General features: G+C 47.5%; 1 protein-coding gene and 1 long non-coding RNA gene across 3 annotated transcripts in view; one reads left to right on the top strand and one right to left on the bottom strand.

Annotated features, from left to right (window-relative positions):
- PPIL2 (peptidylprolyl isomerase like 2) overlaps positions 1 to 16720 on the top strand; it is a 52159-nt gene extending 35439 nt beyond the window's left edge. The window contains exons 15-20 of the mRNA XM_044440613.1: positions 6711 to 6828; positions 7268 to 7324; positions 12043 to 12115; positions 12282 to 12344; positions 13383 to 13522; positions 15469 to 16720. Of these exons, the coding sequence (XP_044296548.1) occupies positions 6711 to 6828; positions 7268 to 7324; positions 12043 to 12115; positions 12282 to 12344; positions 13383 to 13522; positions 15469 to 15562 (545 nt within the window). The 3' untranslated portion in view covers positions 15563 to 16720. The remainder of the gene's footprint in view (positions 1 to 6710; positions 6829 to 7267; positions 7325 to 12042; positions 12116 to 12281; positions 12345 to 13382; positions 13523 to 15468) is intronic.
- LOC123028589 lies at positions 5 to 22792 on the bottom strand. 2 transcript variants are annotated; one of them, XR_006415717.1, is made up of 3 exons: positions 22732 to 22792; positions 22508 to 22598; positions 5 to 123 (listed from the first exon to the last, which is right to left on the bottom strand). It is a non-coding gene; the product is annotated as an uncharacterized LOC123028589 (long non-coding RNA). The 2 variants fall into 2 exon arrangements; XR_006415716.1 differs by lacking the exon at positions 5 to 123 and adding an exon at positions 13627 to 13708.
- Positions 22793 to 25099: the final 2307 nt, after the last annotated feature.

Genomic DNA, 25099 nt, shown 5'->3' with positions numbered 1-25099 from the left:
TCCACGTTTGCCTTCGGCCATTTTTCCCAACAGCAGGCCTATTCCATGAGAATCTAAACCCTGCATTTTTCTGGCTGGAACAGCATGACTGTGACTCCTGGGCTGTGCTTTCTTTCTTTATGCCTGGCACAAGAACAAGGCATAAAATATTTCAAATTAATTAGGGTGGCAGGAGGAATATGCTTAGTGTTTTCGTTTGCTTGTTAGTTATTAGAACGTAACCAGGTGCACACCAAGACTTATTTATTCGATTTATGCCTCGTCTTTTCTCCAAGAAATTGGTGCTCAGGATGATAGGCAGCCAGGGCAGTGTGTCTGTGGGTGTAGAGAAAGGGTGTGCGAGTGAGTAATGGAAGCTGGCTGTGTTTCTGTGTGCGTGCGTGTGCTCATGTTTCATTGCGTGGGTGATGAAGAGGAAGGCCGTGTCCACGATCCCCCTCTCTCCACGGCTGTGCCCAATGCTAGCACGTGGTTGCGCCTAGCACCCCTCCGTGGTTGTGGCTTGGGAGGCAAACACGCTGCCCAGCCCACATCTGTATGAAAGGCTGTTCAAGAAACCTCTGCCTTTTAGGACTTGTAGATCTTGGCTTGAGATGGACTTGGGTGGAACTCTATGGTTAGCTCTAATGATGCTTGTGGTTTGGTCTAATGTTGCATGAAATTGCAATTCTTACCTTTATGTACGTCTCGGTATTCATGCCACAATATGTTTGTTATCATAGCAACGAAAATGAGGCCATGGTTGTGCCATTCTTCAGTAAAACTTCTAGGGCAGTGTGCAGCAAAGGGAGTTTGCTTGTTTCTTTGTTACTAAGCATAGAAATTTTGGGCCAGGTGTTTGACCAAGGACCTGCCACTGCCAAGTGAGAAAAAGTGACTGAACCAACACCTCCATGCGGGCCACTTCCACTTTCAGTCAGCAGCTCAGCAACATCCCATTTCTGGCTTGTTATTGTGATATCTGAACCCGGAAGCTCTGGGTTGTTTAGGGCTGGGTTAGAGCCAACCCAACAAAAACTCATGGGTGAATTGGAGTTACGAGCAAATCAGTCCAATGTGTTGAACTTTAATAAGAAAGAATATGAGGAAGCACAGAAAAGAGACGCTGCCTTTTACCAATTCAGTATCATCCACCGCAACTGACCGGCTGCTGTTGTCCTGCCTTCTTCGCATCCCTAACGGCAGATATGGGATCAGTCCCAGACCTTTTGCCTGCAAACCTTGTAGCTCTCCGCCTTCTCCATGTTGCCTGCAGTTCTTGCACTGTTTTAATTCTGCATCATTGCATCCCCAAAGCCGTTCTGGCATAGGTTATTTTGAGAACTGCGGGATGAACCAAATGCCATGACCTTGAGCAAGGCCCTCCTTGTATTCAGGATGGAAAGGGATGTTTGTGGATTTGCTCCTGGCCAAATACAGCCAATTCTTCCCAAGTCCAATTTTGTTATTAGTCCCCAGTTCCTTCATAGAGTTAAGGAGTTGTCTTATGTCTTCTGTACTTTCCCCATCTTCCCACCCTTGTTTGCTGTACGGACATTTTGACTAGTGGTCCAGAGCAGTGGATGGTAAACACAGACAGCAGCTCCACCAAGAAAGCAAACTGGAAGGCCCTCGGCATTGTTCTGAATCCGGCTGACCTGTTTGGCCTCAGAAGTGAGACATTTGCACCAGAGGGGAGAGCAATGCCTTGTTCGCTGAACCCCTTTCAGCCTCAAATTCCACTTTGGAGACGCTCGCTGTGACCTCACTGCGGTGAGAGGCGGGGCCAGAGACAAAAAGCCACAGCCAGCCCTCCCACCCAAAACACTGCCAATAACTGACCTCTTAGGGGAGTCATTTCAGTCCTTTAGAGTGGGGGGAAACCTGCACAAAAGCCAGGATGCCATCAAAGGATCACTTGTTAGGGGAAAATGAGGGGAGGCGAGGAAAGGGGTGTCTTCTGCGGACTGGAAGCCTTTGATCCCCAGACAGGAGGTTTGCACCCCCAGAGTCGAGTGACTGGATGCTTTTAAGGTTTCAGATCTAGCACCTTCTATATGGATATGAGGTCTTAGGGCAAAAATAAAAATAACCCTGGTCAGGCTAGGAAGGACCCCACCTGCAACCCTGCAGCATCGCTGCCATTCAGTGGAGAAAGGCTGGATTGACCAGCCGGTTCAGGCAGCATAAGGGCTGTACCCTCCTTGGGCCTAGAGGAGGGGGCGCTGTCCCCCGTTCGTGCCTGTGCAGCCATCTGCTGGGGATGTGCTAGCCCCAGGTTTCCCAGGCCAGGCCCAGCATCAGCTCTGTCTGAGACTCGGGCTCCAAGTGGAGGGTGGAGTCTTCCACCGCTCCCATTCCAGCCATCGGCTCACCCTGTGCCAGCTCCAGTTTTTTGGAGGCCTCTGGGCAAGACACTCTGTGGCCCCCTTCCCCCCAGGAGATGAACCTTGCCTCTCTCCCAATGCTCTGTCACTTGCGCGCTTGGCAGGTAGAGAGCCAAGGGGCGAGGCGGCCACGGCATCTCAGGCACCTCCATCCCAGGGCCACAGGGAGTGGCTGCCGGTGGGCAAGTGGTGGACTGGACGGGTGGCCCTGGGTGGAAGCCGTCGACCAATACCCCACTGCGCCTCCCCTGGAAACCAGCACCAAGCCGCTTAGCCCAAGGGCTGCAGAAATATCTGGACTTTAAATACGAAAGCCGGATCACCACTTCTGTTTTGGTGCCCCAAATGCATGTATGCTCTTCTGGCTCCCAAACGCGCAGAATATTATATTTTGAACTGATCCCCATTACCATGCTTCTGAAAGATCAGTCTTCTGATGCCACGGTCTGCAGTTAAACTGATGGAGTAGAAAATGAGCATGTTGATGGCTGTAAATATTTTTCCCCATTCAGAGAAATGGAAATAAACCCACGGGGACAGCTGCTGTGTGAGAGCTGGCAACCCATGCTGCCTCAGTGGAGAGGGTGCCCACGCTCTCTTCCGAGATGCCAGCTTCCAGAAACCCTGGGGAAAGAATGGAGCCCTTCAGAAATATGTCTGTGGGTCTTTCTAGCTTGCCCCAAAGATTGTTCGCATTCCCATAAGGAGGAAGAAACCAACAGCTCTCTGCTCTTGGTGGCTTTTTAAGGGGGTTCCTAGGCACCCCCGTCTTTAGAATGCAGTAGTTATGTAACATTAAAATTCGCAGCAGAGGATATCAGTAAAGTTTTTAAATCACACTTTCTGGAATAAGTGCCGCACTGGCACAGTCTATTTAATTTTTATTCATTTATTTTTAGGCTCTTTAAGAGGGGAGCTTTAGATGCTTGCTTAGAAGAAGCAATCACAATTCTAACTTCTTAATCTTAAATCAGCACTTCGATCCTGAGGTACGCCTGATTTACATCGCAGCCAGACTGAAAAACAGCCCTTTATCTTACCCGTCCTGCGGCAGGTGGAATTCCTCATAATCCGGAATCATTTGCTGTAACCTTGCAACTCCCAGTTTCTCAGAGCAAACTGAGATAAAAGCTCCTGTTTCAGGAAGTGGGGAAAAGATTTGCCTGAAGCTGTCTTGGTTTTAGATGGAATTAACTGCCATGCCAACACACCACAGATGCGGGAAGCACAGGGATGCACAGCCAGACGTGGCTTTGTGCCCAAGGGTAGGCCCGCCAAGGCCTCTGCTGATGGCCCTGGCTCTTGCAAGGGCTGCCCGATGTCTGAAACGCACAGGTGCAGACACCAGGCACACACCGCAGGCTTCGTTTCGGCCGTCCTTCCCCAGCCCCATGCCCTCCAGATTTGTCAGGCTGCAGCCAGGCTGAGAGCTGGACTGGACCCCCCACAGCCGCTTTGGTGACACTCTGGCTGGACCACAAGGACCACCGGTGGAAGTGGAGGTGCGGGGGCTGCAGGTGGATCTCTGGATATTTTGGACTTTGGCTTCCAGAGCCTCTGGCCAGCATGGCCAATGGTCAGGATTCCTAGTCTGAAGTCCAAAATGCTTGGAGAGCCAGAGAAAGCAAGCACTTAATCATCCCATTTTACAGATGAGGAACACTGAGGCCGAGAGATACATGATCAGCCAAAGCCCAGCCATTTATTCTATCATCAGATAATTCTATTTTTCATTTTCCCACAGCATTTTACTTCTTCTCTTTTGCTTTCTCCCCCAGCCAAACACTAAAATATCAGCGTTCTGGAGCTCAACGCATTTTATTAGGGGAGTTCCAGTCCAGCTGCAGCTCCAGATCAATTTCCTTTTCTGTGCTTTTGGAGGAAGGGGCTTGCAAGGGAGATCTGCAGTTCGAGCCCTGTAATCAAAAGTAGCTTGGAAGGCTGAGCATCAGATGTCTGGGGGAGGGACCACCCCCTGCTGCCCTCCTACCCCAGGACCACCTCCTCTCGAAGCGGCACTCCTCTGAACAAAGAGGCTGCCAAAGGGAGTGTTACTCATGTGAGATGTGCACCTTCTCGGTGCCCAGGAGCACTCAAACAAGTTGTGGGCTCTGTAAATAGAAGTCCTCACGCTCGGTTCACCCGAGCTTAGCAATTTCCAGGCACCTCCCCTTTATTTACCGCCTCTACAGTTAAGTAAAATGACAATTCATTTTCAAATTGCAATGGGAGCGAGTGATGCCTTTCTAACCCACGCCTTTCTTTGGAATATTGCAGGATGTGTTATTTTTAACATGTTTTAGCCCCCCCTCCCCCCGCCCCCAAACATGGCCATTTTAGCATTTGTTTCCGGCAGGCATTTTGCTCACAGGGAAGAGCACATATTTTGTGTGGCAACCAGGTGTGAGCCACAGTTGTTTTGAGATGCACCTTGGGGGAAGTTACAAACCGGTAGTCCAGTGCTTCCTTTTTTTCTGTTTTTCCTTCTATGTGCTTTAAATAGGAGAGTCCCTTGACTTATTTCTGGATTTGCTGCATCTGTTAAAAAGATACGATATCTCACCGTTTGCTCCTGGGCCCTTCTCAGCTGGCAGAGCAGAGTTGTTTCCTGCACTGCTCCCATATTCAGAATTGGGCAAAGGGTCATCGCTAGGTTTTAGAGCACTTGGTTTGCCTGCAGAAAGTCCTGGGTTGCTGGGCGGTTGCATGTCCCAGGCGATGGGAAATTCGGCTGCTTGGGGCCATGCGGGGCAAAGGACATGGGGCAGCTGCATGCAGTCAGATGGGGCGGTGGCGGGGAGCCACCCGGAGCCTTTCCTGGCTCCAGATGGGTCCCACTCTCTCGGGTCGCCTCCTTCGATGCGTTTCCTGCCTCTGTCCTTACTGGTGATTCAAATTACTTTGCCCCCTCTGAGACTCCTGGGCGCAGCAGCTGCTTCTGGCAACACCAGTTCCGCCAGTGGTGGTTCCTCTGGAGTCTAGAGGATTCCTCAGCTTGTTTGCAGATGGAACAGCGACCCTGGATCAGATGCATTTCTGGCCTTCTGCTTGTTTTGGTTTTGTTTTCCTGTGATGTAAGAGGGAGGGAAAGAAATGCACTCGCCCCCCTTTCATGGTTCGCCAGTCAAGACTGTAAGTGTTGACCATATAAGTATGGAAATGCCTTGTCTCGGAATTTTCTCTCCTGCTTAAGGCTAGTCCTAGAGGGAAGATTAAAATGTCGCAACTGCCATAAATAACAGGGAAGCGACAGCACAGCAAATGGGCCTGCACCTTCGTGGAGATGCCGTTTTATGTCTGTTCAAGGGAAAGGGAGCCGGCACGGAATAACACTTCTCGCGGATTAGGGGTCCCGTGGGAACAGCTTTCTACTCCTGCAGGGACTGGTGCTTTGAGCAACATAAATATGCAGTAGGAGGGCTGAACCTGGGGGGAGGGGGTTGGACCATTTTCTGAGCTTTCTGCTATTCCAATTCCAGGGGCAAACCTCCTGCAACCTAGGGCACCCCCCACCCCAGGTTGGGTGATGTCAAAGACACGGTATTTCTCCCCATCCCGATCGGCCCCACACCCAAACATGGATTGGGATAATTTTGTTCACCTCTATTGCAGCTCCCTTCACTTGGCTATAAGCTAGACAGTCCCAGACATTGTAGCCCTTCCTCAAGGTGTCCTTCTCTGCACTTTTCCCCACTCTAATATCCCTTTTTGAGTGTGGCACCCGGAATTGTACCCAAGTTCCGAGTGTGTTTGCACCACAGATTCGCATAAGAGTCAGGCAATATTGAGTTTCAGCCTTTCCTGATTACTCCCAGCATGAGTCCCCCCCGTCAGTTCTTCCCTTAGCATTTCTTTTTCCTAAAGAATTTTTTGTTCTACTTTCTCACTTCTGTAAACACGGAGGGCTCTTCGAGTCTGCCGACGTGGCCCCTTGTGGATAAATGGTGGTGTTTTGGCTGCATATGCCTCCACACTTAGAGAAAGAGTCCAGCGCAGGATGGGCTGCGAGCATTGCAGAGCAAAGGTTCAGTCCCTTGGTGAGGCTGGAAAAATTCCTGCCTGGAGCCCTGCTGGAACGCCATATAAGGCCGCTTTCTGCTCCCCGCACTTCCACCTTCCCTCCTGCCTTTACTGGCTGCCATGTGAGCATCCGCTGCTTCGACACAGCAGCCCGACTTCCTCTCTGGATCAGCCGCTCTTTTCTCACTTGGCAGTGGTGGCTGAGCTGTGAAGTTTGCAGCCCCAGTGACCGATACGCCGCTTCCCTATCCGTATTTGATACAGCAGTTGTAAGAATGTCTCGTTGTGTGTTTTCCTACGAATCTGTTGGTCATCTAATTTCAGGCGGAGAGTCAATCTGGGGAAAACCTTTCAAGGATGAGTTTAAACCCAACCTGTCGCACAAAGGTCGTGGCATCCTCAGCATGGCCAACACGGGCCCCAACAACAACAAGTCTCAGTTGTAAGTGAGGGCTCGGCATCTGTTCCTCCTTCCATAGCGAGGAGAGAAGAAGGCAGGCAAAAGCTGCTCAGTTTTTCTAGGCTTAAATAGAACGATTAGCTTTTAGCAGCTTTTCAGTCCGCTGCTGTTCTGCTTCATCTGCTTAATTTCAGTCTCATCCTTGTAGTGGTCGCAACAACAACTAAATTTGCATGTCAGCTGCTACGGGGTTCCACTACTGGAAAGGCAGATTTAGGGTGCGATTCTGGACATGTTTAGACAGGAAAAGAGCCTGACAGATCCCAGCATTCTGGCCTTCAGCCAGAAGCCTGGATTCATTTGGAGGAATACACAGGGGTTGCATTCCAGTGGACCAGGTCTGGAAAAGGCTGGGTATGTTCTGCCCATGACATGCCTGTAAGAAATATCTGTTGTTGTTTTTTTCTCCTCCCACTTCCAGCTTTATCACATTCCGCTCCTGTACGTACCTGGATAAGAAGCACACCGTGTTTGGAAGGTAAATAAATGAATCAGCTTCACCGAGTCATCACCGTGCGCTCCTGCGCACCTTGGTGCGGAGGAATAGCTGTGCCAAAATGGAGTCCGCCCAGAATCCACTGAGTGAGCAGTCCCTCATTTTTCAGTCTTGCTTGCCTCACAGGGTTGTTGGAAAGACAAACAGGCATAAGCTGACGTATTCTACCCTTGGCTTTCTAGGTGACAGATGAGAGTGAAATGTAATGAAATTTCGACGATAAAATGTGCTTGGTATTTTATTAGCTTGTGCACCATGGTCAAAAAGAGGTATTTCCATTCCGGGAGTTGCTGGGCTCAAGCAGCACTATCTCCCTGGACATTGATTGATTTTCCCATTTATGTAGTAAAGTTCTCTTCTCAGGTGCGCTGCTTAAGCCTCTGCGTTGCCTTAAGCAGGAAAGGTGGCCCTGCACCTGGGTGTACAAAGGTAACTGGATTTGCCAGTGCTGCCTCCAGGCTTGGGAGTGGGGGACTTGGGGCAAGGGGCCCGTCGTGGGCCACCTCCTCAAATGGATCCCCCTTTTCCTTGCCATCAGCACCACTGTCCCTTCTGGGTTCCATCCGTACCGGTGCTGAGAGGGGGAAGGGGAGAAGCAGAGGCTTCTGGCTCCATCTAGCTTGATGAGCTTGGCCAGGACAGGTGCTTGCTGCAGGGAGAAACGACTAGATTCCGGCTGTTACAGAGGGCTGGATTCTACGTCTTGGCAAGGGCTGGAGAACATTTGGCAGTTTGTGCAGCAGCTGCTGCAGGTTGTGTTTTGAAATGTGTATGAGAGAGAGAGAGAGAGAGAGAGAGCGAGAGAGCGAGAGAGCGAGAGAGAGCGAGAGAGAGCGAGAGAGCGAGAGAGAGAGAGAGAGAGAGAGAGAGAGAGAGAGATCTGTTGCAGCCAAGAAATCAGGGTGTTTGATGAGGGAGGACAGGCTGCATCAGCCGCTTCCTTGATCTGCTAAAACCTTTCATCTCCTGGGTGCTTGCCCGCTCCACAAGTTGCTGCATAAAGTTCTCACAGTCTCCAAAGGTGTCTGAGCAGTGACAAGCAGCACTCTTCTCTCCCTGGGACTAAAAATAGCTCCTTCCAGTCCCACAGACCTCATGAGTCACGGTCACAACTTCGAGCAGGGTGAGAAAGTGTGTTAAGAATGCATGTGCGACTTCGCTGTTTTCCTTTTCTGCTCTCTCCCCTGAAAGAGCCGTCCTTGGATTGCCTAGAAAGGATGAGTTGCCATTGTGGGGAAAACATGAATGACAGGCACACTCAGACTGACTCGATCGCACGCTTTCATCAGCAGGAGCTCACGCTCTGCAGATGTCGTGCGTTGTCCCTGTGGGGGCTGTCCAGCCTGAGGTTTAGGAGCGGTCCAGGGATGCATGCTTCTTTTGGGTCAGAAATGCAGCCTTCCCCAAGGAAGGTAGCTTAGGAGCTACAGGTTTGGGTTCTTCCTTTTCCCAGTGCAGAGCGCTGCACCGATTGGCCGGCCCTGCTGCCAATCATTATGCCATCTGCCTCCTCCCCTCCGTGCTGCCCCACGAAGCAACCCTTCCCTGGAGTGATGCCTCGGTGGGGGTGTTGTTCTTAAATGGACTTGACTTTGGGCTGTACCAACGTGCCGAGTGGATTGGGGGCTGGTGGGGAGGGTTATTTTAGGCTGAAGGCCAGCCCAGGGCGTGCAGGTGGGAACAGGGAAAACAGCGGTAGATGCAGGGCTGATGGTGGTGAGGCGGGTGAGGAACCGCCTCTGCACACACCCCAAGGGTTCAGTGCTCGTGAGCGCGAAGGGAGAATCCAGGCTCCCCACCAGGGTCTGGACCTGGGCTCCAGTAGCGAGACCTTGAGGCAGGAGCTTTCATGCTCGCCGCATTTCGTGCTGCTAAGATCAGCCCGTTTGTGCCGTGGGTTTCTCCAAGCAGCGATTAAGTGACAGCAGAAAGCTGTGGAGGAGGGCCGGCGTGCTTTCCTGGGCTGAGATCAGTGTGGACTGGAGGTTTCGACATTCCCTCGGTAGGTGCTTCCGCTCCCCACCATCATCCCCAGCTGGAGGTGCTCCTCAGCCTCACCAAGGACACCACTCGCTTGCTGGGTAGAGCGAGACGCAAGAGAATTTGGCACATGGACTTACTGAGCAAGAATGCCTTCTCGGGAGGTTCTCTCTCCCAGTCAAGCATCCTGCCAGCAATACGTCAGAAGCCAACTTTGGCCCAGAGGGCTGTTTTCGCTCTGCCTGTCTGATATGCTTGATACAGCCATTGCATGCCTTAACCTCACCTGGTTTCTGGCAAATTAGTGTTTTGGCACTGGCTGTACCTGTCATGGTCCCGTTTTATGAATGAGCAAGCCCCCTCCCATAGCAGCCACTTTGTGAGGGTGCCCACCAATTCAGACAGGTCTGGGACCCCTGATCCACACAGAATTAGGTCTTTTTCAGCTGTAAAGAGCAGCATGCTTCACTCTACATTGTAAAATGATTTTCTGGTAAATGCAAATCTTTGAAGTGTGTGTTCAGCACGTTTTCTCACACAAAAAAGTTTTCTTTCCTTCCTTTGCGAGATGCTTTTGTTTCTCCTCAAAAGCATTCCAGATATTTTACTTATTTTTTACTTAATTCTTGCATTGTCTTCTACACAGGAAACGGTTTTGTTTTGAGTCTAGGCTAGCAGGCGGTTTTGGTTTAATTGATGTTATTTAGAAGGCTAAAAAAATGTGCATGTTGAAAAGAATACGTACAAGGCACAGTTGTCAGAAGAGCCGAGACAAATGCATATTGAATGCTGGAATACATTTAGGGATCGGCGCTTTTACATGACTTAGCACAGTGGTGCAATCCTTTTTGGCAATACAAGATTCAAAACTTGGGGTGGTGATACTATTAGGGATCGTGATAATATAGTCATATGGTTCTTTGTGTGGTCAGAGTGTACGGCATTTTACAACCCCGTAAGGTAAGTTAGTATTGTTATCCTTCACTTTGCAGATAACTGGAGCTTAGAGGAGGTGAGATTTCAGTGAGGGAATATCCAATCCACAGTACAGATCCTTTTTTTTTTTAAGTTTTATTTGAGAAATTATCCTAGAAAACAAAAAGAAACTACAAACATCCATCATCAAAAACATCGAGCCCGCTGGGTCAGCCCCCATACCCTTCTTTTTCCATTTATGATAACTTAAAAACATACTTAAATCTATGCGAAGTCCCGTTTCTCTAGCCAATAATAAAAAGGTTCCCAAGTTTGATAGAAGTCACAGTACAGATCCTTGTGAGAGCTTTAGCCCCACACCCTTAGTTCCTCCCCATCCTCCCCACCCATCCAGAAACTCTCCACTGATGCCAATGGCAGCTTTCCTCCCGCTGTGAAAAACCATCCCTGTGCTTGATGCCAGCGCAGCAGACAAGAGATATTAACTCTGTTTTCCTAGTGCAGTATTTCTCCGTGTAGTTTTCTGCTTACCCTGAACAGGGATGAAGCTGCACACTTGTCAGCAAAATACATTTCCGAATGAAGTTCGGGGATGGAATTGGGTTGCAGAAAGGGGTGGTTTTGCTGCAACACTCCACAGACGGCAGGCTGGAAGTTCTGGAAGATGAAGCCTAAAGCACTTGAGACTTTCAAACAAGATTCCACGGTTACCTGGGAGAGACGCTTCCCGGTATTTATCCCTAAGTGTGCTCCAGGGGCTATTAAAAATGTAGGATGCAATATGTTCTCTCTAGTTTCCTCACTTTCAAGCACTCTCTTGTTATCAACCTGAAGCATCTTGATCAAAAGGAGGTTCTGCTGTGGACTTTGATAAGGAGGTAGACAGTACGTGTGGGGCAGCATATTGAAAAGGCCGAGTCCTCAAACGAGTCTGAAAACATGTACAAATGCCAGCATCTTACCCCTCCAGTAAACCCAGAAATAAGGCACTGAGGAGGTTGAGTTAAACCCCGAGCAGGTAACAGGCAAGGTACCTTTCCGTCTTTTGGGGAAGGCAAATTGTGTGGCTTGGCTCTGCGGTTCAGGTCAGGGAGAAGTGCATGCTCCATCACAGGTTCTGGCTGCAAAGGGCCATTTGTGGCACCCGTGGAACTGCCATACAGCATCGCGCAGGATTGGAAGGGTACAGCTGGTGCAGCCCAGCTGGTTGCATTAACATTTTGCTTTCATTTATCTCATGTTTGTGCTCCCCTGAGAGCCAAAGCTGCTTGGGTGGATCATGCAGAAGCACGTTTTAACCTGGCACTGAAAAGAGGGCCGTGTTGGTGCCAGGTGCCCCTTACCAGGGAGAGCTTCCCACAGGTGGGACATCACCGCTCTCCTGTGTGGTGCAATCTTATGCATGGCTGGGCAGGAGAAAGTCCTACAGACCCAGCTCACTGGGGAATGCTTGGCATTGGAGGACTTTTCCCTGCTCAGCCATGTACGTTCTTCTGCCCTGAATAACAACATCTTGTATTTTGGGCAGAAGCGGACAGTTTGTGGACCTGGAGATGTTTTGGCCTACAACTTTGCTCAGCCTTAGCCAATGGGGAGGGATGAAGGGAAGTGTGAAGTCCAGCCCAATGTGGGCTGTCCAAATCACATTTAATGTACGAAGGCTCCCAGAGTTTCCTTACATCCCAAAATACCATCCAGCTATGCTGGGTCTGTTCTTTCACCTGCTTTGGAAAAGATACATTCCCCCTTTATTTTTCCTCCTGTGCATATTTTTGTTTCAATAGAGTGGTTGGTGGGTTTGAGACCTTGACCGCGATGGAGAATGTGGAGAGTGATCCAAAAACTGACCGCCCCAAGGTAAGGAGAGCGTCACCTGTGCAGTGTTTACTAGGCAGAACTAGAATGTCTTTTGTCTTGTACGGTCGCGCTCATTCATCCTTGAAGCCGAACATCGGGGAAATGACACCAATCCGGTGAAGTGCATCCTACTTATGCTTTTCTCTCCCCCTCCTTTTGTTCTCAGGAGGAAATAAGAATCGAGTCAACAACGGTTTTTGTGGATCCATATGAAGAAGCCGATGCTCAGGTGATGGGGGCAACATTAGCATGAGCAGACTTGTAAGCAGGAAATGATTCAGTACCTTTAGGCAGCCTTGGCCCTTCTCTCCCCCCACCCCTTTCTATTCCTGTAACTTAAGGGATTTAAGTGACGGGATGTGGCAACAAGCTGCTGGCTTGGATGCCTTTCAAAAACAAATTAGGAAAATTCTGCAGTATTGGACTGTCAACAGCTAATAACTACAGTGGCTGAGTGGGATGCTCCCGAATGCTGGGCGCTGAGGAAGGAACGGGGGGCAGAGGCCTGGCTTGTGGGCCGACCGGAGGCCTCGGCTGGCAACGTGGGCAGTGGGACTGCTCGTCTAGATGGGCCTTTAGTCTCCTCCAGCCAGACTCTTCTTAGTTTTTATGTATTTTTAATGCAGCTTCTCGGCTGAAAAGTATCTCAGAATGGCTCGTAACTAATTAATTAAATAGGAGAATTTCAGCCTTCAGGCACACAAAGGAATGTGGAATTAAGATGAGGGCAAAAACCAGCAGGTTTGGTGCAGCGGCCTTGCTCTCATCCCCTGCACACAGCCTGTTAAGACTGTTTTCTTCACGAAGACTTGGGTCAGTTTCTGGTGGGTAGTAGTAGGCCTTCCGGCACTTTCCCAGCAGATGCGTCGTCTCCTGAATGTCAGCTCTGGAGAGATGGGAGCAGAGACAAACGAAGAGTGGATGTCCACCTCTTTCGTGCCTTGCTTGCTTGTCTGGCTCACCAAGGCCTCTACAGTATAGACCGGGGGTGGGCAAAAAGCAGGTCTCCACATGGTTTGGACTTCTCTCCCGGTACTCCTGACCACTGGCCGCATTGGCAGGGGTTTCTAGGAGCTGAAGTCCCAAACCTCTGGAGATCTACCTTCTGCCCACTCCTGGTGTGGATGATCTTTGGTTCAAGACAGAATGATTTGATCTGCAGTAAGGTTGCGCCTGGCGTTACTACCTAAGTGGTAACTGTGACTAGACACCCTCTGGTCTGCCTGAAATTCTGGCACATTCTTTGTTTGTGCTTGTTTTCTCAAAGGTTGCCAAAGAAAGAGCGAAGGTCCAGCAAGAGGAGAAGGCAGCAAAAGGGGAAACTAAAGCAGCAGCCCCAAAGGAGGAGCATCCCACTCCAAAAACGTACCGCCAGGGTGTCGGAAAGTACATCAATATCGCCGCAACGTAAGTGCCTGCCATGTTTCACATTGCTGAGTGTTCCTTTCAGGGAGAAATGCACAGTGCTGCTTCTCTGATGCAGGAGACAGCCTTCAGCCCAGTCAGACAATGTAGCCGTTAACTCTGCAATTCTACCCTTCATGGCAGTAGCTTTCCAGGGTCTTCAGTTCCTCAAAGTCCTGCTACCTGGTCCTTTGAGTTTAATAAACATGAGACAACACGGAGTCAGGGATGACAAGGCAGGAGCAAGCCGACAAAAGGCCGTTCAGCAAGGGAGGGAGCAAGCAGCCTTTCAACCCCCCTGGGCCTGTGTGGAGGCTTCACCTGCTCACCTCTAGCCCTTCTGCTCTTATTGAATCAGGTGTGCTCCCCTAGTTGTAGTGACAGTTGTAAGTACCTAGAACCAGTTTTGTGGAGGGGAGGAGCCCCTTCTCACCAAAGCTTCTGAAGTGCTAAAATTGCATCTAGGAATTGGTCTTCACCCACCTCTTTCTTAAAATAATTAAACGACCACTAGTAGTATATCCAGTTTATAAAATAAGCATTTCTCATAGATTAGGAAATTTAATTGAAAAAGAGTTCATAGAGTTATGAAGTCTATGTGCAGATACAGACGTGAAGTGGTTTAGTATAAAGCACCAGCTTCAGCCATGTGATAGTCACCTAAATAATCGTTAAAACAACTTATAAAGAAGCAAAAGTGTTTGTTTCTTGGACATGATGGCAGGAGCTTTTGGGAGCTGAGGTCTAAAACGTTGAGATCTTCCACCCACTTAAAGTGGCTTTTTCTCTTGGCTGCCCTGAAAGTTGCGGAGGAAGGAGATGGGCTACAGATTGTAGGGGCTCCAACTAGTCCGGGGTGATGCTGTTCCATTCTCATCGTCCAGCCTTTCCCTTTTAAAAGGAAGATGTAGCTCATCTGTGGGGGGATGTTCTGGAGTCCACAGCCCAGTAAACCCCCCGTGGGCGCTTTGCCCAGATCACTGTGTGGCTGTGAGCTGAGTTCATGGCTGTCTGGCCCCCTGCCAGAGGCCATTCAAGTGGAGTCAGGAATGACCGCGGTGGGGGAGGAACAGGGCCTTGTGCCTAAGCAGCTGCTCGTCCTAGAATGGGCTTTGGGGTAGGGAGGGCTTGAGCGCCGTGCTGCTTGGCGGAACTGCCACATGAGTGATGGGGACTGGGGCAGAGGAGCCGTTTCTCTTACAGTAAGAAGCCGGAGCTTCAAAAACCAGACAGAGTTCCTGGAGGTGCTTGTCTAAGCAGCCTTTCTGTCTTTGCCTATACAGTCCAAGTCCTGCCCAGAGTTTTCTGGGGTTCAAGCCCCAATCCTTTTCTGTCTAAACATGCACAGGATTGCACCCTTTAGCCCCCCACCAAACTCCACAGCTGCAGCCTTTCTTCTGTCTCCGTTTCATGCCAGCTTTTCTTTTTAACTTCTGCTCAGCAGCCCTGGGCCAGGAGGCCAGCGCCTCAGCTGCTTCAGGCCCAGCAGCCTCTAGCCAAGCATGCGTGACCACTGCACTCACGGGAAGGAGAAGGCTGCAGTCCGTTGGCAGCCTGTGAGTTTAGGACCTCTTCAGTGAGAAACAGATCCTGGGTCACAGGCCAACAGCACTGGAGGGCCTGAACCCCTGAAGCACTGCTGTTAAAAGTAGACATTGCTAAGCTGTTCTAAGCTATGAAGTATATGCTCATAGATGAACACTCCTTCAATTTTTTTCTCTTTACTGTTGTTGGCAATGCAGTACTTAAAGCAAGGAGGATGAGGTTGCATAATCCGGTATTCGTCTGTAAAATGTACTGGGTAACTGAGCCACTCATTCTCTCAGATTAGCCTGCAGGGTCATTGTAAGATCAAAGGTGGGAAGGGTTGGACATCACTCTGAACACTTCTTGGGCCAGAAGAGTAAAAGGCATATTAAATCAGCCTGATCATGTGGTCTCTGTTCTAGGAAGCGAGCAATGGAAGATGAGGGCCCCTCCACCAGCACAGGTGCCAAGAAAGAGAAGAAAAGTGCAGGCTTCGGGGACTTCAGCTCCTGGTAGCCAGTCTGAAGGTGGCTGAGTCTAAGGAACCCATGCAAAGCCACGCCTGGGCTTGATAGGTCTGTGTTCAAGGCGGCCAGCGTTTTGCTGCTGCTTCCATGGCAGCAAGGACACAAACGCGCGGGCGCGCACACATGGATCACATGCTTTATTTCTCAGCGTTTCCTGGGCAGCTCTCTCCTTTCCTGTTTTGCAGCCCGCAGCGGCACTCCACAATTCAAGGATAACTTGTGCACAGCTGATTTTCCTGTAGCAGGTGAAGAGGGTACTGAAGCATATGAACGAGGCCTTATTTATGAGATTCTATTTCAGGCTGAAAAGGCTCAATGCCAGACTGAGAAGGAAGAGGCGGTGGCACCAGTACCCCGGCTCTCTCCCCTTGCTGCAGGCTTCCTGGAATCTCTCACTCCTTTCTGGGTCTGACTCATGGACACCTCTGCCACCCTTTCAGTCCCCATTTCTTGGAGCTATCTTTCTGCTGTGGAGAAGCATCCCTCTGTTTCCTGGGGAGCTATGGCTGCACAAGATGCTCTCTCCGGAGGGCTCACCATGCAGCTAGAAGGCACCAGCTCAGGGAAGTTCACTTATGCAGTAATAGAGCTTGAGGAGGTCCTTACGCCAGCTTGGGTCAAACTAGCTGACTCTTTTTGCCTATAATACAAGTGAATGATACGAAAAGTGGTATTACAGATGAAACAAAGACAATCTCCACATGTACATTTTTCCTAGGAGTTCTATACTCCAGTAAGAAGTTTTCTGTTGGGAAGGTCTAATAAGAGAGAATACATGGATTTTATTCATAATTTTACTATCCAGAAACAGGAGAGAAACTATAGCACTTGGCTTAAGGTAGCACAAGATAAGGAGACCTCCTAGCTCCTGTTCTCATTTATGTGTACAGACATCTTAACAATGAAATAGGTAAGCTACCTTTGTGGAGGCTGAAGTTGTCGGGCTCAGTTCCATTCACTGTCAAGTGGAAACTTGACAGCCACACCTGAACAGAAGCGGTGGAATACCTACATTGACATGTTTGTGCTTTAGACAATAACATTTAACAGAATGCAGTACTACCTTGTTTATGAAAAAAAACCTTGGAACAAAATTCCAGCAGGAGATGCCCTGTGAAGTATTTTTCATTAAAGTTTTACATTTCCATTTCCTTGGTTCATTTTTTCCTCCCAGGATCCTGTCAATACAGTTTCTCTTTTCTGTTTTGTTTTCTTGCCAGGAAATGAGTCACTCATATTTTCCAAGATTTTTTTTCCCCAGAAGTCTGGATTCTTTTGAGGAAACCGTTGCAACTCCCCACCAACCGGAAGAAGTTCAGACTCATTCGAGGAGGAAAGCAAGGCGCATCTGTCTGTTTGCCTTGCGTGCAGGTTGAAACTTGGGGGAGCATCAGAGCAGAGGCCGAGGGTCCATGCTTACACGACATGGCTCGCTTCTGCCACTGGCCAGAGTTGGTGCAGCTGCTAACTCAAGGCTAAACGGAAAGCTGCTGGTGGGGGTGGCAGGCTGCTGCTGGCACCTGCATGCTCACCTGTCTTCTGAGCAGCAGTGAGACTTGCTCCGAACCGGAAAGGTGAGAAGCCATAACATGTACCCTGTCTGCTCTTGGAGCAACCCGGTGGATATTTCCCGGAAAGAATGGTGCACGACAGGGCTTCCCCGAAACCTATAGCTAGACTAAAGCAGCAGGACTGAGCACCTGTGGATCAAAATATCTGGAAAGCTGCAAGGTTAGATCGGGCGGAATTATAGGAATTATCCGCCAAAACAGCAGAGGTACCACAAGTTCTCAACCCCTGATCTAAAGTAACAATGTGACTACTTTTACCTAGTTTATCAACTTTTGGTCTCTTTGCGGGGCTTTTCCACCCTCATCAAGTGGTTTTCAGATAGGAAATACTATGGATGGTGGTGGTTTATTATTACAGCTATATTCTGTTTTCCTGTGTTCAAGACAGCTAAGAGTAATAAAATGCTGTATTTTATCGTGTAATTTAAAAGATAAAAGCAAATCTGTACAAGAAAAATAAAGAGCGCCCACCGGTTAAAACCTACTTCAGCAGCTTAAAAACCAAACGCCTGTTTGAATAAAAATGTCTTGCTGACTGGAGAAAGAAAAACAAACATAGATCTAGGCTGGCAGGCAGTCCAGAGCTTAGCAATCGAAGAGAAGCAATTGCTTTCAGAAATAAGAGACTGAATAGCGTTTTAGCCAAATCAGTGATTAAAACTGAACAGAAGTGTAAAGTGAAGAACAGGACAAAACAGAGTTTTTAGTAAAAATGCACAACTGAGGAACAAGAAAATCTATTCATTTACAATCTACTCCCACGATTAGAGGCTTGCTGGCTGCAAAACTGAATACAGAATTTCCCATAGATACAAAGTAAACGGAAGAAAAGCCATGTGTTCTTCTGTTGATTGATTTTCAATTTGCAGCTTCACTTCCCTGAGGAAACATCTATCAGGCAGTTCAATATGATGAACTGCAGAAGGAATACTGCCCTCCTTGACCTATGACTTCTCAAAGTCACAAGCAAAAGACATTAATGCATTAGCCACCAGACATGGTTTCTTCCCCTAAATAGTGAGTTTTCCAGCGACCAGAGGGGAATTAGGTGGACCCAAGAGCCTGGTCATAGGTCAGTTGTTTATGTAAGATGCACTGATCTGCAGCTTAGTTTGTGTTGGCCTCCCCTGAAAAGCACTTCAGCTGGCCTGACTGTGTAGGGCCTGAGAGCGGCCCAACTTTACTTGATACTTATTCCAGTGCTTGTTTCATGCCAGAAGAAAGTTTACCTGCTTACGTTATGCATCTCAAGTGTAAAATTCCAGCACTTTTTGAATCAAGATTTATGCAGTTTGTGCTGTGGACATAAAAAAGGCATAAAATGCATAAAAGAATGCTTTGATCAACAATACATACATTTCAAAGATGAGCACGGCAGACGCCTGGTACATTTGGAAACATATACATGGAAATGCATATTTTCATGCAAAAAGAAAATAAAAGTTCACAATCTAATAGAGACTTGAGTCAGAACCAAATTCAAGAAGGAATTCAAAGAACTTCAGCAAGCACAAATGATTATTCTATCCTTGCTCCTTTTTAAAAAAGCACAGTGCTGATACGCAACACCTGACAGATACAGGAATTTGTCAGGAATTAGAAGAGATAAAGCAGGCAAGATCTTCAAGGGCTTTTATAATAAGAACAAGAAATTGTGCTGAATCCAGGGGCAGACAAACCAATGGGGGGTGGAGTTCTAGACAGACAAGGTCAAGAAGAGAAAATTTGTCATGAAGCAAGTTTGTAGTCATGGTAACTACAGCAATGGGAAACAGAACACAGATTATGTAGTTGCTGTTCTGCTTATGAACTTAACATTTCTTACTTGGTGGACTGAAATGTTTAAAATTTTAGAGCACTTTGTCTCCAGGACTTAAGCAGTGAGAAGAAAGTTTTTGTTGTAGCTCACAACATGCTTGTAGATCTGATGGTGTGATCTGGTGTCACTCAGACCTTTCTCTCTGGATGGAGAACAGGTGAAAACATTTTCCAAATATGAGAAGATTTATATATATGCCTTGCTTCCTTGGGAGCACCGTGCTGGCCATGAGGACTTCAGTGAACTGCCTGAGCTTGTGGTGTCAGACCCAGTGGTGGAATCCTCTGCTGGAAGTGAAGGCTGCTATAGAAAAGAAACCTAGGAATGGCTGGGGTGTAAAGATATGCCTCAGCCTGATGTTAGATCCAAGTGTTTCCATTCTTACAGAGCATTTTCCTGCAAGATGGGGTCAGGCATTTAAGGAGGCTGCACATTTCCATTCTTCTTAGGCAGTGGGAAACAATGCCTGCACACCAATAAGCATCAATTTGCATTGGTCTCCTGGGTCCCTGTATCTCATTCCCGGGTTGGCCTGGTTCTGGTTGACTTTGAAAATGGACGTCAACACCTCTAAAGCCTGCTTGTTGCCTCGACTGTTTAATGAGAGCAGCTGACGCCAAGTGTTCCCACTCTGGTATCTAGGACTTCAGCAGGTCGAGGAGGGAACTGGGGTGCCACCGCTAAGGAAAACCCAAGTCCTCAGATGGCTCTTACCTGGGCGGTTTCATCTGGTTGTATTTATACCCATCTCTTTCCTATGCATTCAAGGTGACCAGCAGGAAAAGTTTAGTTCTCTCTAAAAGGCCCACAATAGTGTGTATGGACAGAATAAATTGGGGCAAAGTTTTGTTTTGAAAAGGCAAACATTCCTTTCCACTCGTTTATTCAACTTGTACCCATTAAACTCCCTTATCAGCCTGACACTCTTGAATGTTTTCTGTTTGACCTCCTCCTCCATTTCTCAGACCAGAAAAGTAAAAACAGAACCATTCAACACAATCTCCTTCCACACACCAGAAGAGTAGAAGAATCTACTTCTAGTATATGGTGACAAACTCTTGCTTGTTTCTCTGGACCAGGGGTAGAGAAGCTCAAGGCCAAGGCCCAAATCTAGTGCACTTGGGTTCCAATGTGGCCCTCCAGGGTTTCCTGGAGGACACACCTCCTTCCCTTTAGCGCAGCTAAAAAGCAATGGAGCAACTCCCTGTATCTGTCACTAGAAGGACTGGGGGAGAGCCATACTGCTAAAGTATCTTGCAGCTGTCACAGTCCCAAGACATCTTCTGGCCTAATGAAGGCCAGTGCGTCAGCCAACCGCCTGCCACGCGCAAGGGACAAAGACTCTCCAAAGGCTTTGCTTCGCCTGCCTGTACGCTCTCTGCCTCTGGTTCATCAGGTCTTAATAAGCCACTGTTAGAGTCCACTTCTCATTCACTCACAGTTAAACTCAGCATGTGGCTTGAATCAATCCAGTCTCTTGTCATCTTCCACCAAGCTGAAAAACTGCTGCCTTGCTGATGACTTCACCCTTGGGAAATAATGCTCTAAAGGAAGGGTTTGTTTTGCTGCCCTCCCCCTGTCTTTCCCCCCATCCAAGAGGAGAATGATCGCAACAGTGCTGAAAATAGAAGGCGTAAGTGGGAAGAGTGATTGAGAGAAATTGTGGCTTTTTGCAGACATCCTAACCCAGCACATATGTTGTTGAAACATGAAGACCCAAAATGGCTACAACCTAAGATTTTCTAAAATGTCTCCAGTTTTCCAGTCTACAGATAATGGGGGAGGGGTGCTTTTGTGTCATGCATTAAAGGCCAGCTTAGTATCGATTTTGGGATTTCACAACCATCTCCTCAAAGACAAGACTGAGTACAGAATCCAGTCATTGGAAATAAAGAGAACTTTGAAAGCAGTACATCGATTATGACATGAGCTTTTGAAGGCAAAACCTGATATATTTCCTTATAGATTGTATTTTGAAAAGCACACATGCTCGTATCATTCTTGACTAGTTGAGGCTGAACAACAGTAGACAGAAGGCAACCAGGAAGTCACCAGAGGCCACTTCCAGTATTACGAGAAAGCAACAAAAACATATTTCTAACAATTCCCTCCACAACATGCACTCAACTTAAAAACTGCTATTTCTTCCTCTAGCTGACATTTTCCCTAAACAGAGAATTATCCAAACAGTATGACCTTTACTTCTAGAGAAGTTGACACCTTCAGTGGTCAAGGTATTCTGGCAAATCCTGCAACTTCTCCAATTCTACAATGTTCTCTTTTTTTATTTTGAACTTTACCAAAACAACACCTAAATATAAAGAGGACCAAACTTGGGCAGCTTTTAATCACACCGGAAACCTCCTTGGCCCAAACGACAATTGCTTGTTACGATCCAGCCAGACATTTGACCTGGAATGAATGGGCATTGGGGTACCCATTCATTCCCGTTCAGATCAGAAAACTCAGCTGGATTTAGACCTAGGCCTAATTAGTTTCACATCCCGCTTCCCACAGGAGCCAAACAGATTTTCCCACGCAGTCCACTGAGATTGACCATTCCCAAAGCCTGCACCTATACAGCCCCATGTAAGCGGCATCATTTCTCTCACCATGAGGAAAACCTTCAAGAGGCACAAAATACTAACATGCACAAGAGAAATCAGAAAGGCTTTGATGGGATTTGAAAAAAAGAAGTCCACTGAGCATGCAGATGCGGCGTGCTGGATCAGACCGAAGCGCCATCTAGTCAAACGTTGCGCTAAAATTGTCCAACCAGCAGGACAGAAGAACAGCCTCCTCCTGCCCAGGTTCGCCCACATGCTTACTCTGTCCCTGCAGATGGCACAGAGCCATCAGGCCCAGCAGGCATGGATAGGCCTTCCTGCCATTAGCTTGCCCACTCTCCCTTAAAAGCCATCCAAAGGAATGGCCACCACTACATCTGGCGTAGCAACTGCCACAGTTTATGCACTGTGGAGACAACCAAGCTTTATTCTGTCCTGATTATCCCACCAACCAGTATTACCAGTATGGGAGGAGGAGAAAAATACCTCTTTATCTATTTTCTCCACACCATGAGGGAAGGTAAAAGAATCCTTACATTAAAATATTATACTACCAGAATAAAAGATCCCAGAATAAGCATGCAAACTCAGACCCTAGTGCAGAGTCCCCAGTGGCTAAAGCCAAAGATCCGTCGTCACTATTTCCTTTAAAGTACACTCACTGTGCAGCATCTCCTGTCTTAGACCAAGTGCCAGTCTCTAACAGGCATTTCCACTAGCTTTTTTATTAGTTTCACTGAAGTTTTAATCTCATTCCCCCATTCTCCCTGTGCAACTAGCCCTCAAGCATTTCTTAGAAGATCACAAAACTGGTTTAAAGTTAAGACCCCCAGATTGCTTCTTTGAGGTCCACTGATGAGGCATGCTGTATGGGTTTGAAGTCCCATGGATAGCAGTGTAGGACATCCCAAAACGCCATTTGACCCAAGGCATTTCCAAGAAAATACTAGGTTTATAGTCATACATTCAACTCTTACCTTCCTGTCGTGCTACCATTGGCAGGCTGCCAGGGATGTCCAATTCGGAACATGTGACTCATTCACCAACCAGGTATGAACAGAGGCAGCACTAAGTAAATATGAAGGGCAAGCAGTTAAAAAATTAGAGATGGTTTTTTGTCTCGAGGTCAAACTACAACATCTTTAATATTCTTACTTAAGCTTACTCTAGAATAGCTGCCCCCCCCCCACATATTGCTTACCTAGCTCTAACAGAAGGGAATGGGAGAAACCTCACCCATCTTCTCTCCGTTTTTGATTTGCCTGAGAAATAAAGGAGACATCTGTGTTGGCAAGTAAACCCCCTCTTTCCAGATTGAGAACTGGAAGAGTTTATACTGTTTTTCATACAGCCACCATGCACAGGCACCTGGATATGGGAGCCCCATGGAGTTTGCAAAAGTGGTGGTGGGGGGGAGAAACTAAGATAATTGCCTCCCCCACAAACATCCCACTGGCTGTTGAGGCAGGCAGAGAGAAGAAAACAGGACAGCAGGGGGAAAGAAGTCCCATGGAGCAGGACATGGCTGGTTGCACAGAACAACAAACAGCTGCAGGTCCCACTCGTTTCTGCAGCTTCTTGGCCTTTGTCCTTCCTCAGGGCAAGTGAAGGAAAATATTCTGTCAAGTTAGCAACCAGCGACCGCCCCCCCCCACCCCACCTTTATGCCTGCTGGGGCAGGGGAGGGTTTAAAGCATGCACAGTCATGTAGCTAAAATGCAACTCTTCTCTATATTTTTAAAGAAAGGAGAAACAGAGAAAAAAATAACTCAACAAAACAACTGAAAACTTTTATTGAGATACCTCAAATAGATACAATTAAGTGAAACAACAAATCGTGGTAGGTACTGCTAAGACAAAAACCAGAAAGAAGCCACACCAGCCGCAAAAGAAAGCCATTTTTAACAACTGTTTCAGCAATGAGGCACAAGTCCACTGCCACCAAGGACCCATATGTTTGACCCTACCTCACTTTTCTGAAATCCCTGTTGCATACAACCAATAATACTGGCTGTTTTGATACCAAGGGTACGGCATATACAGTACTATTATATCATTAACTTGAGCGCTTGCTTCCATTCCCACTCTATTATACAAGTTGAATATTAAAATGTGGCTCTAAGAATGTGTGAACAGAAGAATGTTAGCATAAAACTTGTCATCACTGCAGATTACTTTATTTGGGAGATAAAAGCCAGGTTTTGTAAATCTCTCATTTCAGATTAGAAATGGTGCACCCCAATTAATTCTGCTAAAATCCACATTCAGCTTTAATGGGTTGCTTTTTTCCTCAAAAAAAAAAAAGGGGGGGGGACTCTTATTGAAAGGCCTGGTTTTATTTAACACCAAGCGGCATTTTTGGAACTGTATCTATAACATAGTTTTATGACAAAGTCCACACAAATAATAGAGCATTTGAGAGAGATACTGGTAATTCTGACCTGCCACATTTTAACATTTGAAACATGGGCTGGATTAGAGCAATGCTCCTTGGTTCCCCTCATACGGCGGCCTAGGGCTAATGCATTGCTTAGAATTGTTACAGTAATCGATTAAAGGCAGTAGCACAGCAAGTCAAATCCATATGTACAACAAGACTGGTTATGCCAAAAAGTAAGTTCTTATTTGGGACACATATCAAATGTGTAACTTAATCTGCTGGAAGTGTGGCACTCTTCCTACCCATGGTTAAAAGGCGTACACAGCCGCTAGGCTCTAAAAACTAACTGCCACATGGAATCAGTTCTCACGCTCAGTGCTCAGGCCCAAAGGGTGAGACAAGGAAAACTGGGCTGCAGTCTGGGCTGGTTTGGATGCACAAAAGCCCTTCTGTGGAGCACCCTTGCGGAAGCAACACCTGATCTACTGTCGCAGTGTGACAAGTGTTAGCTTCCAGGATTTTACTCGCCGGGTCTCCATCTACACTTCCTCCACAGAGTAACATCCACATGGAAATTTGTAGTCTGCCTAAACTGGCCCTTAGGCATATTATAGTGTATGGTTATTTCACGATAACCACGGGGTTATCCAAACCAGGACTTCAAAGAAAAAAACCAGAGACTTCAGTACACGGACGCTTTGCTAGCACATTCCCACATGTGCCAATGAACATTCTTTCCAAGAACCAGCTTGTTTTCAGTTCATCGAGTCTAAAAAAGGTGGGAGTGGAGGGGGAGAACTAGTAAGAAACACACAGATGCTCACAAAAAATTGTTGTTACAAGGTATAAAAAATATATATATAAAATAAGTGTTAAGACCAACAGTAATAAAAATAACAAGTAATGAAAGTGCTCAAGTTGAAGGGAAAGCAAAAACTTACCCAGAGAGAACACACAAAACCTTAAATAGAATACATTACAAAAACAGAGGGAAAATGCTTGTAAAATGTTCTTCAAGTAATATGCTTTTATGTAATGCTGGCAAGTTCAGTAACCAGACTGATTTTTTTTTATACATCAACATCCAGCAGTAGCTGGTTTCTACTTTCATCAAATTGAAGCACCTAGTTTTAAAGAACCTCCTACAGCGCAAGCAAGAGTCCACTTATTCCCAAATTTCTAATATGGG

This window comes from Varanus komodoensis, unplaced genomic scaffold (genome assembly GCF_004798865.1).
Source record: "Varanus komodoensis strain SLA01 unplaced genomic scaffold, ASM479886v1 scaffold38, whole genome shotgun sequence".
NCBI lineage: Eukaryota > Metazoa > Chordata > Lepidosauria > Squamata > Varanidae > Varanus > Varanus komodoensis.
Note: the sequence above shows the minus strand (reverse complement) of the source record. Positions and strands in the feature narration are given on the sequence as shown.